Raw genomic sequence first — 15919 nt, 5'->3', positions numbered from 1 at the left:
GGATTTGTCATGTGTGTTCTAAAGTTTGTCATTTTTTGTTGAGTCTTATTACTGAAATTTGGGATTCGATTTTGTATTTTTAATGTGAAATTGTCACGTACATTGTAAAATTGTAGTACCCTCTCTCTCTCTCCTCTCTGTCTCTCTCCCTTTCTCTCTCTTTCTCTCCCTCGCTGTCTCTCTCTCTGACTCAAATTAAATATTTTTGCTTTTTGGCATGACAAAATCATATTGTATTACCAAAGCATTTTCAGATAAACAGAAGTAAACACAGATGGGGAATATGTTATACTTGTAATACGAATCTCAGGGGAAGGGTGTCATATTCTGTTTGTTGTTGGCCATGTTAGTGTGGTGAGAGTGTGAGAATGTGTGCAGTTTCAGGACGAGCTGAATGAGAGGTCTTGTCCTAGCCTTCTTTACGTTTTGAAACAGTAGGAGTTGGCGTTTAGTGGGAGTTACTGTTTATGTTTCCAGGATTTGATGTCTCTTTTTGAATGCGGAGTAATAGAGCATACTGGCCTAACTCTGCATGCCATGTTTGATGAGCTCCTCACAGAACTCTGTGTGGGGTGCTTCTGTGGGGTCACATTTTTCAAATTCCTGGTTGGTTAGTGAACCCCAGACTTAACTGCCATATTATCCAATAGGTTCTAGAATTGAGTGGAAAATTTTTGATATTTACATTTATCTGACACTTTTATCCAAAGAAACTTACAATTATGAGTAAGCACAACATGCTCAGGGCCCCAACAGTGGCAGGGTTTGAACCAGCAACCTTCTAACTACTAGTCAAGTAACTTAACCACTGAGCTACCATTGCCAAATTGAAATGTTTTAAGTTGTTCAAGTCCAAATTTAAATTACCAGATGAATTGATTTTCAGCCCAAGACGTGTAATATTTCCTCTCCCAGATTTGGGTAGGTCCTGTGGTGAATTTGGTCTGATTTCTGAGGGTTAATAGTCAGGGTCCAGGTCTGACTTCTGTAGACTCTCTTCTGCTGGACACAAAAGACCCAGATCATCTGAAAAAGGAAGAAACTTAATGGTGGATTCATGAGAAGTGAGGCCAGGAGCTGGAGTTTGATCGAGTGATGTGCCTGATTGGTTAATATAGATGTTGAAGAGGGTGGAGTTTGATGGAGTGATGTAGCTGATTGGTTAATACAGTTAAGCACTGAGTTCTAGTAGTTGCTCGAGCCATACCTTGAGTACTTTCTAGTACTCGGCTGAAAACAACATGCTTCAAGCCTCATGGAAGACAAGCATGGAGACTATTCTCTGTCCTGCTCCCAGATGCTTGAATGAACTTCCACTTGCTGTCCGGACAGCAGAGTCCTTTGCAGTCTTGAAACACAGACTGAAGATTTATCTGTTCATGGAATATTTAAATGACAACCACTGAGATATCACTCCCCCTCCATGTTGAGTAACCGAAACTCTAGTACTTATTATAGGGTGGTGTTTATTGTTTATTGCACTTATTGTTGTCTGTTATAGAGCTTATGCATTTTGCACTTCTAGGCATGAGCATTGATCCCTGTATTTCAACAGCAATCTAGTTCAATGGTATCTTGGACTCTAACCTACTGTACTGGCTAGGATACACTCCAAGTACATGACAAAATACTTTTGTAAGTCACTCTGGATAAAAGCATCTGCCAAATGCTGTAAATGTAAATTTTATTTTCCATTTCAGTCAGCCATTTTATTTTCCATTTCATATTTGAGTGTGATTTGGGTTCATTATTATTTTACCATAAGTTTTCAAAATGGATTGTTCCATCTTTCTCCATTTTGTATGGCCAAATGCTTGTGTTGCTTTTTATTTAAGTTCCAGTTGTTAATTCTTTTTTTCTTAGTGTGTGTTTATATTACTTACACACACACAAACACACAAATCAGTTATGCTTTGTGATGCTACTTCCTGTTTTTGAAACTTTTGTGTCAACAACACTGTTTCGGAGTACTAGCGCTTACTGCTCTCTAGCTGTTTAGCAGTTTTTTCCTTGGACTTAACTTCATTATACCTGGAAATCGGAAACTTCCACCAGACATCGAAAACTACTTTATCACACATTACATCCAAACAACTACCAAAAACGTAAGTAACGTTAATATTTAGCTTTTCCATCACTTCCACTTCCATTCTCCTTCAGTATGCAGAGTGCAGCATATTCTTCCTCCGTCGTTAGCCATAGTTTTATTTGTGAGAAGTGATTGGTTACTAGTCTGATAGAGAAGATTGTAGCGCTAGAAGTGCATATACAGACCTTGGAAAGGGCTAGACCTATCGAGGAACTAGAAGTACAAGCTCTGGATGTCTTGGGGGAAGTTAGCAAGCCCTCAACTCTGGCACTACAGCCCTCGCAGTGGGGCGAATGGGTGAAATTATGGCGAAATAGCCGAGATTTGACTCGCTTACAGGAACACCACACATCCCCAATTTGCATGTCCAACAGGTTTGGCTCACAGCCTGGTTACAGGGCACTCTATTTTGCGACATGTGAAATTAGCTAGGCCTATAGGAACGACAGCAGCAGCAATTAGCTGTATACCAGGGGCCAGGGTGCCGGACATTACAGGTAATCTTAAGGTCTTAGGCAAGCATAGTTTCTCTAAGATAGTTATTCACGTAGGAGCTAATGATATATGCCTTCGCCAGTCAGAGATTACTAACAATAATACTGAAGAGGTGTGTCCGATGCTGTAGTTGCTAATCCTAATGTGGTGTGATAATGTACAGCCAGTTATCTTTGCTGAGCTGCTGGATGTCCAAGTAGTGCTCACAGAACAATGTGGGGTTTATAGATAATTGGAACACATACGAGGGCAAGCCTGGCCTTTTAGGGCAGCATGGAATCCATCCCACTAGGGAGGGTGCTGTTCTCCTTTCCTATAACATAAGCCATAGTCTCAGGACAGAACTAGTTCATCTATGACCATCCAGAGCGGAAGCAGCAGACAGAGAGGCTGAACCAACCGTCTGCTTTTCGCTACATGACGTCATCCAAGGTTCATCATATAGACACTGTGTCTGTTCCCTGAGCTAAGCAGAAATACAGAAAAAGAAAAACATGTCTTAACCTAATTAGTATTAAAGTAACTGATTCACAGAACACTGCCTGCACCTTTCATCTAAACATGGGTTTACTAAATATTAGATCTCTAACATCTAAAGTGCTCATGATAAATGAAATCCTAACAGATCATAGATGTAATGTACTTTTCCTAACAGAAACCTGGACCAAGCCAAATGAGTGCATAGCTCTAAATGAAGCTAACACTATGGCTAACACTATGTACACTGCGCTCGTCTAACTGGTCATGGAGGCGGCATTGCAGTTATTCATACATTAGGCATAAACCAGAAGGCTGGTTATGATTTTGAGTCCTTTTAAATAATTTTTACTAACATAAATGACATAGCCAGCAATAAGAAGCCCACCCAGCCTATAATAAGAATCCCACTAACTGGCATCTACAGGCCACCAGGACCCTTTTCATGATTTATTAATTGGTTTACAGATTTCCTCTCTAATCTAGTCACTCTAGTAGAAAGAGCCATTATTGTTGGTGATTACAACATTCACTTTGATAGTGCCCAAGACCCTCTGAGATTGGCCTTCGGTTCTATATTAGAATCAATTGGCTTCACCCAATGTATAAAAGAACCCACACACTCTGGTTAACATACACTTGATTTGGTACTGACATACAGTGTAGACATAGAAAACATAGTTATACTACCCCAGTCTGGCAGCATCTCAGACCAATCCCTCATTTCATTTGAAATACATATGAGCCACAATATTGTAACCTCGCCTCACTACTACACCAGACACACGATAATGTCAGCTACTGCACCTAGATTTTTTGCAAATCTCCCAGACTTATACCTCAAACCCCATGGAACTTGATCACATAACTGAATGTTTAGAATCAGTATTCCGCTGCACACTCAATGATGTTGATACACTTAAGAATAAAAAAATTAGGGACAAAAAATGAGTACCTTGGTATAATGATCACATTCACAACATAAAACAAAACACGAAAAATAGAGCATAAATGGTGCCACACTAAGCTTGTAGTCTGCATGGAAGGAGAGCCTTCTCAAGTACAGAAAAGCACTTATTACTGCTCTAAGAGCTCATCTCTCCACCCTAATAGAAAATAACCAAAATAATCCAGGATTTCTTTTTAGTACAATTGCACATCTATTTAGGAATAAATCTGACAACAATGCTCAGATTACAACAACACACAGTAGTAATGAATTCATAAATTTCTTTAATGAGAAAATTAATCACATTAGAAATAACATGACATCGGGCAGCTACTCAGAGATCAGAACAACCAATCCAAAAAGGACTCTAGAATCCTTTACACCGATCCAAGAGGCAGAATTTACATCTCTGATCTCACGCTCAAAATCTTCCACTTGCTTACTAGATTCACTGCCCGCACACTTTAAGGAAATCCTACCTGAAGTAATTGAACCTTTACTAAGTTTAATAAACTCCTCCTTGAACCTTGGCTTTGTTCCTAAATCATTCAAATTAGCAATAATCAGACCACTTATCAAAACATCTAACCTTGACCCATGTGAGCTGTCAAATTACAGGCCGATCTCAAACCTTCCATTTATTTCCAAGATCCTAGAAAAAGCAGTAGCTCAGCAGCTAAGCTCATATCTGAATCAGAACCAGATACATGAATTCTTTCACTCAGGGTTTAGATCTAATCACAGTACAGAAACAGCACTAATGAAAGTAATTAATGACCTGTTGTTGGCTTCTGACCAGGGTTATGTCTCTTTGCTTATATTACTTAATCTGAGTGCAGCATTTGACACTATACAGTGGTGTCAAAAAGTGTTTGCCCCTTTCCTGATATATTTTTTTGCATGTTTGTCACACTTAAATGTTTTAGATCATCAAACAAATTTAAATATTACACAAAGATAACACAAGTAAACACAAAATGCAGTTTTTAAATGAAAGTTTTTATTATTAAGGGAAAAAAAATCCAAACCTACATGGCCCTGTGTGGAAAAAGTGATTGCCCCCTAAACCTAATAACTGGTTGGGCCAGCCTTAGAAGCAACAACTGCAATCAAGCGTTTGCAATAACTGGCAGTGAGTCTTTTACAGCACTGTGGTGGAATTTTGGCTCACTCATCTTTGCAGAATTGTTGTAATTTGGCCACATTGGAGGGTTTTCGAGCATGAACCGCCTTTTAAGGTCACGCCACAGTATCTCAATCGGATTCAGGTCAGGACTTTGACTAGGCCATTCCAAAGTCTTCATTTTGTTTTTCTTAAGCCATTCAGAGATGGACTTGGTGGTGAGTTTGGGATCATTGTCCTGCTGCAGAACCCAAGTGCACTTCAGCTTGAGGTCACGAACAGATGGCCAGACATTCTCCTTCAGGAATTTTTGGTAGACAGCAGAATTCATGGTTCCATTTACAGCAAGTCTTCCAGGTCCTGAAGCAGCAAAACAGCCCCAGACCATCACACTACCACCACCATATTTTACTATTGGTATGATGTTATTTTTACACCAGATTTAATGGGACATACACCTTCCAAAATGTTCAACTTTTGTCTCGTCAGTCCACAGAGTATTTTCCAAAAAGTCCTGGGGAGCATCAATGTTTTCTGGCAAAACTGAGACGAGCCTTTATGGTTTTTTTGCTCAGCAGTGCTTGAATTCTGCCATGCAGGCCATTTTTGCCCAATCTCTTTTTTATGGCAAGTGAGGCCTGCACTTCTTTGGATGTTGTTGTGGGGTCTTTTGTGATCTCTTAGATGAGTTGTCACTGCGCTCCTGGGGTAATTTTGGTTGACCAGCCACTCGTGTTCCATGTTTTCACTATTTGTGGATAATGGCTCTCACTGTGTCTCACTGTTCGCTGGAGTCCCAGAGCTTTAGAAATGGCTTTATAACCTTTTCCAGACTGATAGATCTCAATTACTTTGTACAACTTGTTCCTGAATTTCTTTGGATTGCACTATGATGTCTAGCTTTTGAGGATCTTTTGGTCTACTTCACTTTGTCAGGCAGGTCCTATTTAAGTGATTTCTTGATGGAGAACAGGTGTGGCAGTAATTAGGTCTGGGTGTGGCTAGAGAAATTGAACTCAGCTTTCCAAAGATGTGATAAACCACAGTTAATGTATGTTTTAACGGGGGGGTGCAAATCACTTTTTCACACAGAGCCATATAGGTTTGGATTTTTTTTCCCTCAATGATAAAAACCTCAATTTAAAAACAACATTTTACTAGATAGACTAAAAAATGTTGGAATTAGGGGAATCGCCCTTTCCTGGTTTAAATCTTATCTAGCTGGTCACTACCAGTTTGTTAACATAAATGGAGACTTCTCAGCATTACTTTGTATCATTTGTTCCTGAATTTCTTTGGATCGCAGAATGATGTCTAGCTTTTGAGGATCTTTTGGTCTACTTCACTTTGTCAGGCAGGTCCTATTTAAGTGATTTCTTGATGTTGGGATTAGGGGAATCGCCCTTTCCTGGTATAAATCTTATCTAGCTGGTCACTACCAGTTTGTTAACATAAATGGAGACTTCTCAGCATACAACAAGGTTAGTTATGGTGTCCCACAAGGATCTGTTCTAGGGCCTTTGCTTTTTTCTTTATATATGCTACCTCTAGGTGACATTATGCATAAACACTGTTAGTTTCACTGCTACGCTGATGATACTCAGCTATGTGTCTCAGCCAAACCAGAGGACATGTATCATCTTAGTATTATTGACAAATGTATAAAGGATGTCAGACAAGAGGAACTTTCTCTCACTTAATCCTGACAAAACAGAGGTGCTTCTATTAGACCCAGAGACAGCGAAGTCCTCACTCTCTAATTACTCGATGAACCTCAATGGTCTCCCAATCACATCTTCTCTAACAGTTAAAGATCTTGGAGTTACTATGGATACCAGTCTCTCATTTGAAGCTCATATAAATAATATTTCTAGAACTGCCTTTCTCCACCTCAGGAACATTTCAAAGATTAGGAATGTGCTCTCCTCACATGTTGCGGAAATGCTAGTCCATGCATTTACCACTTCCAGATTAGACTACTATAATGCTTTACTATCTGGCTGTACCATTAAGTGCCTAAACAAGCTCCAGCTAGTTCAAAATGCAGCAGCCACAGTTCTTACTAGAACTAGAAAATTTGATCATATCACTCCTATCTTGGCTAATTTACGTTGTCTGCCAGTAAGATTTTCTATTGATTATAAAATTCTTACAAAAATACTTATAAAAACAACCTACAAAGCACTGAATGGTCTTGCTCCACAGTAACTTGGAGAACTCCTGGTGCATTCCGATCCACCATGTCTGTTTAGATCAAAAGGTGCAGCTCTTTACTAGTACCAAGAATAAGAAAATCTACCACAGGGGGCGCAGCCTTTTCCTATAAAGTTTCCACACTGTAGAATAATCTTCCTGTAAATGTTCCAGACTCAGACACAGTCTCAATATTTAAGGCTGAAAACCTTCTGTCACAACAGTCACAACTCTGCACAGAGTTCTGGTAAACTGGAATGTTATGATGCTGTCACTTCACCTCTTTTGTCACTCGTTTGTTGACTGAGAGTGACAGAGTGCTGATGTTCCAGGGTGCCTCATGCCTGTGGTTCCTTCTTGTTCTTTCCTTTTAGCTGTACAGCCATAACTAGATCTGCTGGAGTCCATCACTGCACATTATAGTTCCCTACACACCCTCATACCTGGACATGCCTAATCTTGTCTCTTTCTGCCGAGGTACACCTACCCCTGATGTCATGATGTTACTGAGCCTCAACCCATCTCAGCTGCCATGGCTAGTCCTACCACCCCCTGATGTCCCCTGCTGTAGCCCACCACACCTCCAGCCCAGCCAACTACTTCTCTGTTGTCCTTAATGGACATTCTCTTGTGGGATTGGTCTCGGACAATGCACACCATTGGGACAAGACTAGGACATCTAGAAAGTTGGACTAGACATTAATTGCTTATTTTGTCATGTCTTATTTATTTTACTCTTAAAATTGTTATTATTGTGGTGACCATTGTTGGCCAGAGGAGGTTGGGGCCCCCCCTTGAGTCTTGGTTCCTCTCCAGGTTTCCTCCTCATGCTCTAGGGAGTTTTTCCTCACCACTGTCACCCTTGGCTTGGTCACTGGGGGCTTGGACTTGGACATTTGTAAAGCTGCTTTGTGATATCTGCTGTAAAAAAAATGATATATAAGTAAATTTGATTTTATTTTGATTTATATTGTTTGAGGTCTTCATAGTAAGCAAGGTGTTTATCTGGATCATTTAGGTGTCCGTGTTTCTGGTTTGACAGTTTTCCTTGTTAGTTTTACCATCTTGATCAGACCATTTTTCATGTTCATGTTTTGTGTGTGTTTTTAAAGGCTTTATATTGATGTCGAATTGTGAAATGTTATTATTGAAGGTTGTTACAGCACCAGTAACGCCTTCTTTACCATGAGGGGAAAGTAGTGAGTACGTAGTTCTCTTTAAGAGAACTGACATTCAGATGGCGAATTGCTTTCATTCTTCTTTGCTGTGTTGGGTCCATCTATAATTCTGTCTAATTGTGTAGAGATTCTTGAGAACCTTGGCAATCTCTTCATTATGGTTGGGAGATTCAGAGGGTGGGATGTGTAATGCACATGAATATGTCTGCTGAGGTTTGTTTGAGTTATTTCTTCATTTTTAGCCAGATTTGCATTTATTCCTTTTTAACAATAGAGAGGAATCTCATATTTTCTGACTTCCTGATTCTCTGCCACGTTTGATTTGTGCATGTTTTTTGGACATTGTGATTTCACAGCATCCTGTGGGGCTCAGAGATGTTTAATCAGATCTGTTCCATGTTTCTTGGAGTATTATCATTATTATTATGTCAATATTCTGATTTTTCTTAAACACCAATTATTGATTAATTTGTAAATGAATGAATGGATTAATGAATGAATTAATGAGTGAATGAATGAATGAATGAATGCCCTAGATGTTCCATAAGGTAACTGTTAAATTGAAATCTCTCTCTCTCCCTCTCCTTCTCTCACTCTGTCTCTCTCTCTCTCTCACACAAACACTTTTTTTTCTGCAAATGTTCACAGTATTACTATAAAAAAAAAATACTGCTGTGCCTACATGTAAACCCTAAACCACAAAAAAAGCTAAATGCACAGACACAGGCATGCACATACACACACACACGCACGCACGCATGCACGCATGCACACATATACATACACATATACACACACACACACCAAGTACGTTGTAGACTAAAACACACTGCATAACAAGCTTAACTAAAGCCTTAAGGATCAAAAGTGTTGACTGTTAATTTAATAAATATTTTTGTAGCTATTTTAACACCTTCTTAGAATGCTCTTGCTTTTTAGTCATGGTCCCAAGTGTTGTCTAGTACAATTTAACTGGCTATGGCTTTGTTCCCTGGGTTCACTAGAGAGAGACAAGCACTGCTTAAATCACTACTTAAATCATTACTTAAGTCACTACTGGCATCATTACGTACATCATTAAATCATTACTTAAACCACTACTTAAATCATTACTTGGATCAATACGTAAATCACTACTTAAATCATTACTTAAATCACTACTTAAATTATTACTTAAATCACTACTTGCATCATTACGTACATCATTAAATCATTACTTAAATCATTACTTAAATCATTACTTACTTAAATTATTACTTAAATCATTATTTAAATCACTACTTACTTAAACCACTACTTAAATCATTACTTAAATCACTACTTAAATCATTGCTTACTTAAACCACTACTTAAATCACTACTTATTTAATTCATTACAGCTACAGACAGTGCAGTGGCTAAGGAAATTTGCACACGTTTCTACACATTCACGCTTGGCTTCTGACCATTTACGTCATAAATCCTCACACCTCACCATACACCAGGACCAAAAAACAGGTCACTTAGGTCACATAGGTCACAGGTCACTCTGTATCTCAGTATCTATTCAGCTTACTTTACAGAGAGGCACCAGACCAGGCCTTATAAGGACCTCCCTCAGGTTAATGCCTCCCAGATTAAACCCATATCCATTAAACACTCCCTGCTTCACTTCTCACTTTATACAGATCAGATTTTTCTCCATTTGTCAGATCAGTTAAGATGGGGTTAAGATAGGGTTAGGGTAGAGTTAAGGTGGAGTAAAGGAAGGGTTAATGTAGAGTTAATCTAAAGTTAAGGTAGGGTGAAGATAGGGTTATGGTAGGGATAATGTAGAGTGAATGTAGAGTTAAGGTGGGGTTAAACTAGAGTTAATGTAGGGTTATGGTGGGGTTAAGGTGGGGTTATGGTAGGGTTAAGATAGCAGCAGACATTTCATTCTGATTGGAAAGACAAACCAGTCCTGGAACATCAGGTCACTTCAGTATAAAGGTACATCACTGAATTCACTGAAACCTCACCTCACCAAACCCTGGACTAAAACCTCACCTGAAAGAGACCAAACCTGAACTAAAACCTCATCTGTAACAGACCAAACCTGAACTAAAACCTCACCTGCAACAGCAGACTAAATCTGAACTAAAACCTCTCCAGGACGTGGCCCATCTTGCCTCTGCATGCTGATGTCACCAGTACTCCCAGTTCTCCCAGCCCATAACTGGAAGCTCAAAACCCAAGGCAGCTTGCTCCAGGGACAAGGCTTTGTTCTGGTTTTACCCCAGGACTTTCAGGAGAAAGTCACCAAAGTCTAAAACCGTCATTTCCAACACACACACACACACACACACACACAGAGTGTATGCTGGTGTACCTTAGCAGCCATGATCATAGAGGATCCTCCCTTCACACCCAGGATGGGGATGTGTGTCTGTGCTGAGATGAAGTCCAGGATCTGAGCGATGGCCTCCTGGTCCGTGTCATCTCCAAACACCACGCCCTGCAGCCAGCGGTCCGTCATTAGGTCGCACACACTCTTAATGATGCTCTTGGGGTCAGTCTCGTTCATGGTGAGCAGCTCCACGTTTGGGGCCAGGGGCATATGTGTGAAGTCATCTTTGTCACGGGCCCCGGCCAACGCCACCTCACTCGAGTTCCCCACCAATACCACCGCAATGCTCAGCCCCTGCAGCAGCTTTGGGACTGCCCCCAGTTCAGGCCCCACCCCTGGGATGTAGTGAGCCATGCCCACACCGCCACGGTCCCGGCGTGACTGACAGCCATGTGGCAGCAGTAGCAGGCAAACGAGGAAGATGTGATAGAGAGAGGGGCGGGACAGTATATGGGGAGGTGGAGTTAATGAAGCAGGACACGCCTGCTTTTCCTGAGGGGGCAGGAATAAGCCACAGCGACCACAAACAAGCATGATGAAAGGAGAGAGAGACACCTACCGAGAGAGAGAGCCAGAAAGAGAGAGAGAAAAGGGGGAGAGAAGAGAGAGAGAAAAAGGAAAAGGAGAGTTAGAGTTTAGAGTTAGAGTTTAAAGAACTCTGTTCAGTGAGCAGATTCATCTTAATCAGGGATTACTATAACTGATGTAGTCCTGATGCAGCTTCGCGTAACAGGGTGTTATATTGCCATCAGGTTAAATCATGTCTGTAATGGCACCTTGTTAGAAAAACATCTGCGATTTGGGGTTTTACTCAGAAGAAAAGAAGCAGACAGAGGATCTGTACTTATGTTAAACTAGTGCAGTGCTGGGGTTCCGTTGCTGAGGTACAGTGCTCAGGTACAGTGCTGGGGTGCAGTGCTGAGGTACAGTGCTGGGGTGCATTGCTGAGGTACAGTGCTGAGGTACAGTGCTGGGATGCAGTGCCATCTCTGTGACTTTGTCCTTGTTTGGATCTTTGTGCTGCATATGGCGACCTGGTCAGCAACATCAGCACTACTGGCACTGCACTGAAGCACAACATTAGACCCTGAGGACCACGTCTAAACTGTGCTAGCTCAGTAAGCAAGGTACTACAGAAGTTCAAGTCCCACCACTTAATTCTCAATTACTCAAGATGTGTTCAGTCAGAATTATAAGACACTTTGGATAAAAGTGTCAGATAAGTGTCATAAATGTAAATGTGAAGTCAGTACTAAACCCAAAGGATGTCTAAACTCAGCACAACATTAAACTCTGAGAAGAAAGGAGTGAGAGTAACATGGTGTGTGTAAGTCACATAAATAACTACACAGAGAAACAAAGTGTGTGTAAGTCACAGAGAGAGACAAAGGAGATGGTGAGAGGAATAGAGAGAGAGAAGGAGAGGATAAAGAGAGGGAGGAGAGGAGGACAGAGAGGAGAAGGGAACAGAGAGAGAGGGAGGAGAGGATAGAGAGGGAGGAGAGGAGGATAGAGAGGGAGGATAAAGAGAGGGAGGAGAGGAGGATAGAGAGGGAGGAGAGGAGGATAGAGAGAGGGGAGAAGGAACAGAGAGATAGAGGAGCGGAGGATATATATATAGAGAGAGAGAGGAGAGGAGGATAGAGAGAGAGGGAGGAGAGGAGGATAGAGAGAGAGGGAGGAGAGGAGGATAGAGAGAGCTCACAGAGAGCTCAAGGAAGATATAAGATATTATAAATGCCCCCCCAGGGGAGAAATGAAGAGGTGGGGAGAAAAGAGAAAGAGTGAGAGAATGAGTGAGTGAGAGAGAGAGAGAGAGAGAGAGAGAGAGAGAGAGAGAGAGAGAGAGAGAGAGAGAGAGAGAACACTGCCCTAGAGTGCCCATTACATTGTGATTACCTCCGGCTGAAAATCAGCACCTGAGAGTCGGTGCACTAAAAAAATCAGAAAAACATTCTACTATGTAAACATTAAAAGGTGGTGAAAATGCTGTCATTGTGCTTATTTCACTGTGGGGTCACAGTGAGATGTGGGGTCCACTCTGAAACACCACTACACTGCAAATCCACACATGTCCCTGCATGCAGAGTTCTGCAGAAATATACTAAACGTACACCAACTAAAACATGCAGAAAAACACTAACCAATACATGCAGAAAAACACTAACCAATACATGCAGAAAACCACCAAATAATACATACAGAAAAACATCATTTCCATTGATCCTATCAATTCATAAAAAGAGCTTTAAATTTTGACTGCACCTAAACTCCAGCAATCAAAATATGGTTTAAATCTTTCAAACCCAAGAGCTCGGCCATAAACCCAGTCTTCTCTATCGGTCCCCTCCATCGGTCCCCTCCATTAGTCCCCTCTGTCAGTCCTGTCTGTCAGTCCCCTCCGTCAGGTGGTCCTGAGAGTAACTAACCTCAATAGCGTCAGTCCAGCACTGCTGATCAATGTCCAATTAGTTAACAAATTATCAAATAAAGAAAAGACGCCTACCTGCAACTCTCAGACAATGACACCAAAACGCTTAAATTACAGATCTTTCAAAGTACTTTATTGACTAAATTATAGTTCTTTCAGGCCGTAAACAGAGAATATAAATTATCAAAATGTCTCTACACCATCAGATATCCACAGCAGAGACTAGAGAAACAGACTGATACAAACAATCCTGGCTGTCCAGAGAGAGAAGACTGTGTGCTCACTGTGAAAAGACTGTTCACTGTGAGAGTAAGAAAGAAACAAAGGGGCTATCGGAGAGAAAAACTCAGAACAGGCTAAAACAGGACACAAGACACAGAGCACAGAGCGCAGGACACAGAGCGCAGGACACAGAGTGCAGGACAATGAACTCCAAAGCTTAGTACAAGTGACCAGCAAGGAAACCTGAGAACTCTGGGTTTAAATACAGAGGCTAATGAGGGCTAATGGAGGCTAATGAGGGCTAGTGAGAAACTTGTATGGAAAGGTTGCTGGTTCAAGTCCCACGACTGCCAAGTTTCCACTGTTGGGCCGCTGAGCAAGACCCTTAACCCTCAACTGCTCAAGTTGTACTCAGTCATAATTGTAAGTTGCTTTGGATAAAAGTGTCAGATAAATACCATAAATGTAATGAGAGGGACTCAAGGAACAGGTGAAACTAATCAAAGACAGGGGGAACCAAAACAAGAACAGGATCAGGAAATCAAAGATAAAAGACAGGTTACTATGGAGACCACGACGATTTTGGGGAGTAAGTGTGACATCACACACATTTGCCAAAATTTCACAGTAAAATTTTAAATTATACTCCCAAATTTTGACATTCACCTCCAGTCTAAAAAATGACAAATCATCCTTTGATAAGGAGACTGTTGTGTAAAACGTGTCAACATGTCTGAGAGACAGTGAGTAATGCACACCACACTAACACACCCACCACACCTCTCACTCATCATCTCTATCTTGTTAATATATTTACTGTTATTAATGATTTTTTAAATCTACTTTATTATAATTTGTCACATTTTTACTTCTAACATTATTTTGTTGCTTCCACTGTCATAGTTACACTGATGTGTATATTTCTCCTCCCATCCTGCCCAGCCTTCTGTCCTGCACTCAGAACCACAAACAGGAAGTGAACATCTTGCAGCCAAACCCTGACAAAATGGAAGTTTTTCTAATTGGTTCTTAGTCCATTGTTTCAAACCTTTCTGATGTTCCACTCATTCTTTGTGGCGTCATTATGAACCTTCAGCAGTTCAGAACCTCGACATGCTCTTCCACATTTTGCCTTCTTTTGAAACTCACATTTCCTCATTTGTTTAAAATGCTTTTTCACCATCTGGAGCCCATGTCGAGTTTGTTCATAATGTCTGCTTCATGCTTTCATATTGTGTTGATTATTTTCTCTTTTCAGCAGTCTGCCTAACCAAACCACACAGTGTCTACATCAGTAGGGTTATACAGTCCTGTAGCACACTGAGGTCCTGTGATGTTGGGGTAGTGTTAGGGTTATACAGTCCTGTAGCACACTGAGGTCCTGTGATGTTGGGGTAGTGTTAGGGTTATACAGTCCTGTTGCCCTGCACACACACTGAGGTCCACTAATGTCGGTCTTTAATCCCAAATTTAGATTGATCTCCTTTATGGCCTTCAAACTCCGGTACACATTACTACAGTCTCCCCTCCACAGATCCACCATACTACAGTCTCTCCTCCACAGATCCACACTACTACAGTCTCTCCTCCACAGATCCACACTACTACAGTCCCTCCTCCACAGATCCACAATACTACAGTCTCTCCTCCACAGATCCACACTACTACAGTCTCTCTTCCGCAGATCCGCCATACTACAGTCTCTCCTCCACAGATCCACACTACTACAGTCTCTCCTCCGCAGATCCACACTACTACAGTCTCTCCTCCGCAGATCCACACTACTACAGTCTCTCCTCCGCAGATCCACACTACTACAGTCTCTCCTCCATAGATCCACACTACTACAGTCTCTCCTTCACAAATCCACACTACTAGTCTCTCCTCCACAGATCCACACTACTAGTCTCTCCTCCACAGATCCACAATACTACAGTCTCTCCTCCACAGATCCACACTACTACAGTCTCTCCTCCATAGATCCACACTACTACAGTCTCTCCTTCACAAATCCACACTACTAGTCTCTCCTCCACAGATCCACACTACTAGTCTCTCCTCCACAGATCCACAATACTACAGTCTCTCCTCCACAGATCCACACTACTACAGTCTCTCCTCCACAGATCCACACTACTACAGTCTCTCTTCCACAGATCCACAATACTAGTCTCTCCTCCACAGATCCACACTACTACGGTCTCTCCTCCACAGATCCACACTACTACAGTCTCTCCTCCACAGATCCACACTACTACAGTCTCTTATACCATTATAGCTCATTTCTATCAGCCTGTTGCTTCCTGTGTGTGTGTGTGTGTGTGTGTGTGTGTGTGTGTGTGTGTGTGTGTGTGTGCGCGCACATGTGTGTGTGTGCGCATGTATGTATGTGCA

General features: G+C 41.4%; 1 protein-coding gene across 3 annotated transcripts in view; it reads right to left on the bottom strand.

Moving 5' to 3' along the window:
- grin2ba (glutamate receptor, ionotropic, N-methyl D-aspartate 2B, genome duplicate a) overlaps nt 1-15919 on the bottom strand; it is an 89226-nt gene that overhangs the window by 52020 nt on the left and 21287 nt on the right. For 2 of the 3 annotated variants that reach the window (XM_035525232.2, XM_035525233.2), the window contains exon 5: nt 10855-11427. The exons of the other annotated variant lie outside the window; for it this stretch is intronic. In XM_035525232.2, the coding sequence (XP_035381125.1) occupies nt 10855-11406 (552 nt within the window). In that variant the 5' untranslated portion in view covers nt 11407-11427. The remainder of the gene's footprint in view (nt 1-10854; nt 11428-15919) is intronic. 3 annotated transcript variants of the gene reach the window in all.

Source organism: Electrophorus electricus, chromosome 6 (genome assembly GCF_041902795.1).
Source record: "Electrophorus electricus isolate QZ-2024a chromosome 6, ASM4190279v1, whole genome shotgun sequence".
Lineage (NCBI taxonomy): Eukaryota > Metazoa > Chordata > Actinopteri > Gymnotiformes > Gymnotidae > Electrophorus > Electrophorus electricus.
This window is presented reverse-complemented; position numbering and strand designations above follow the sequence as displayed.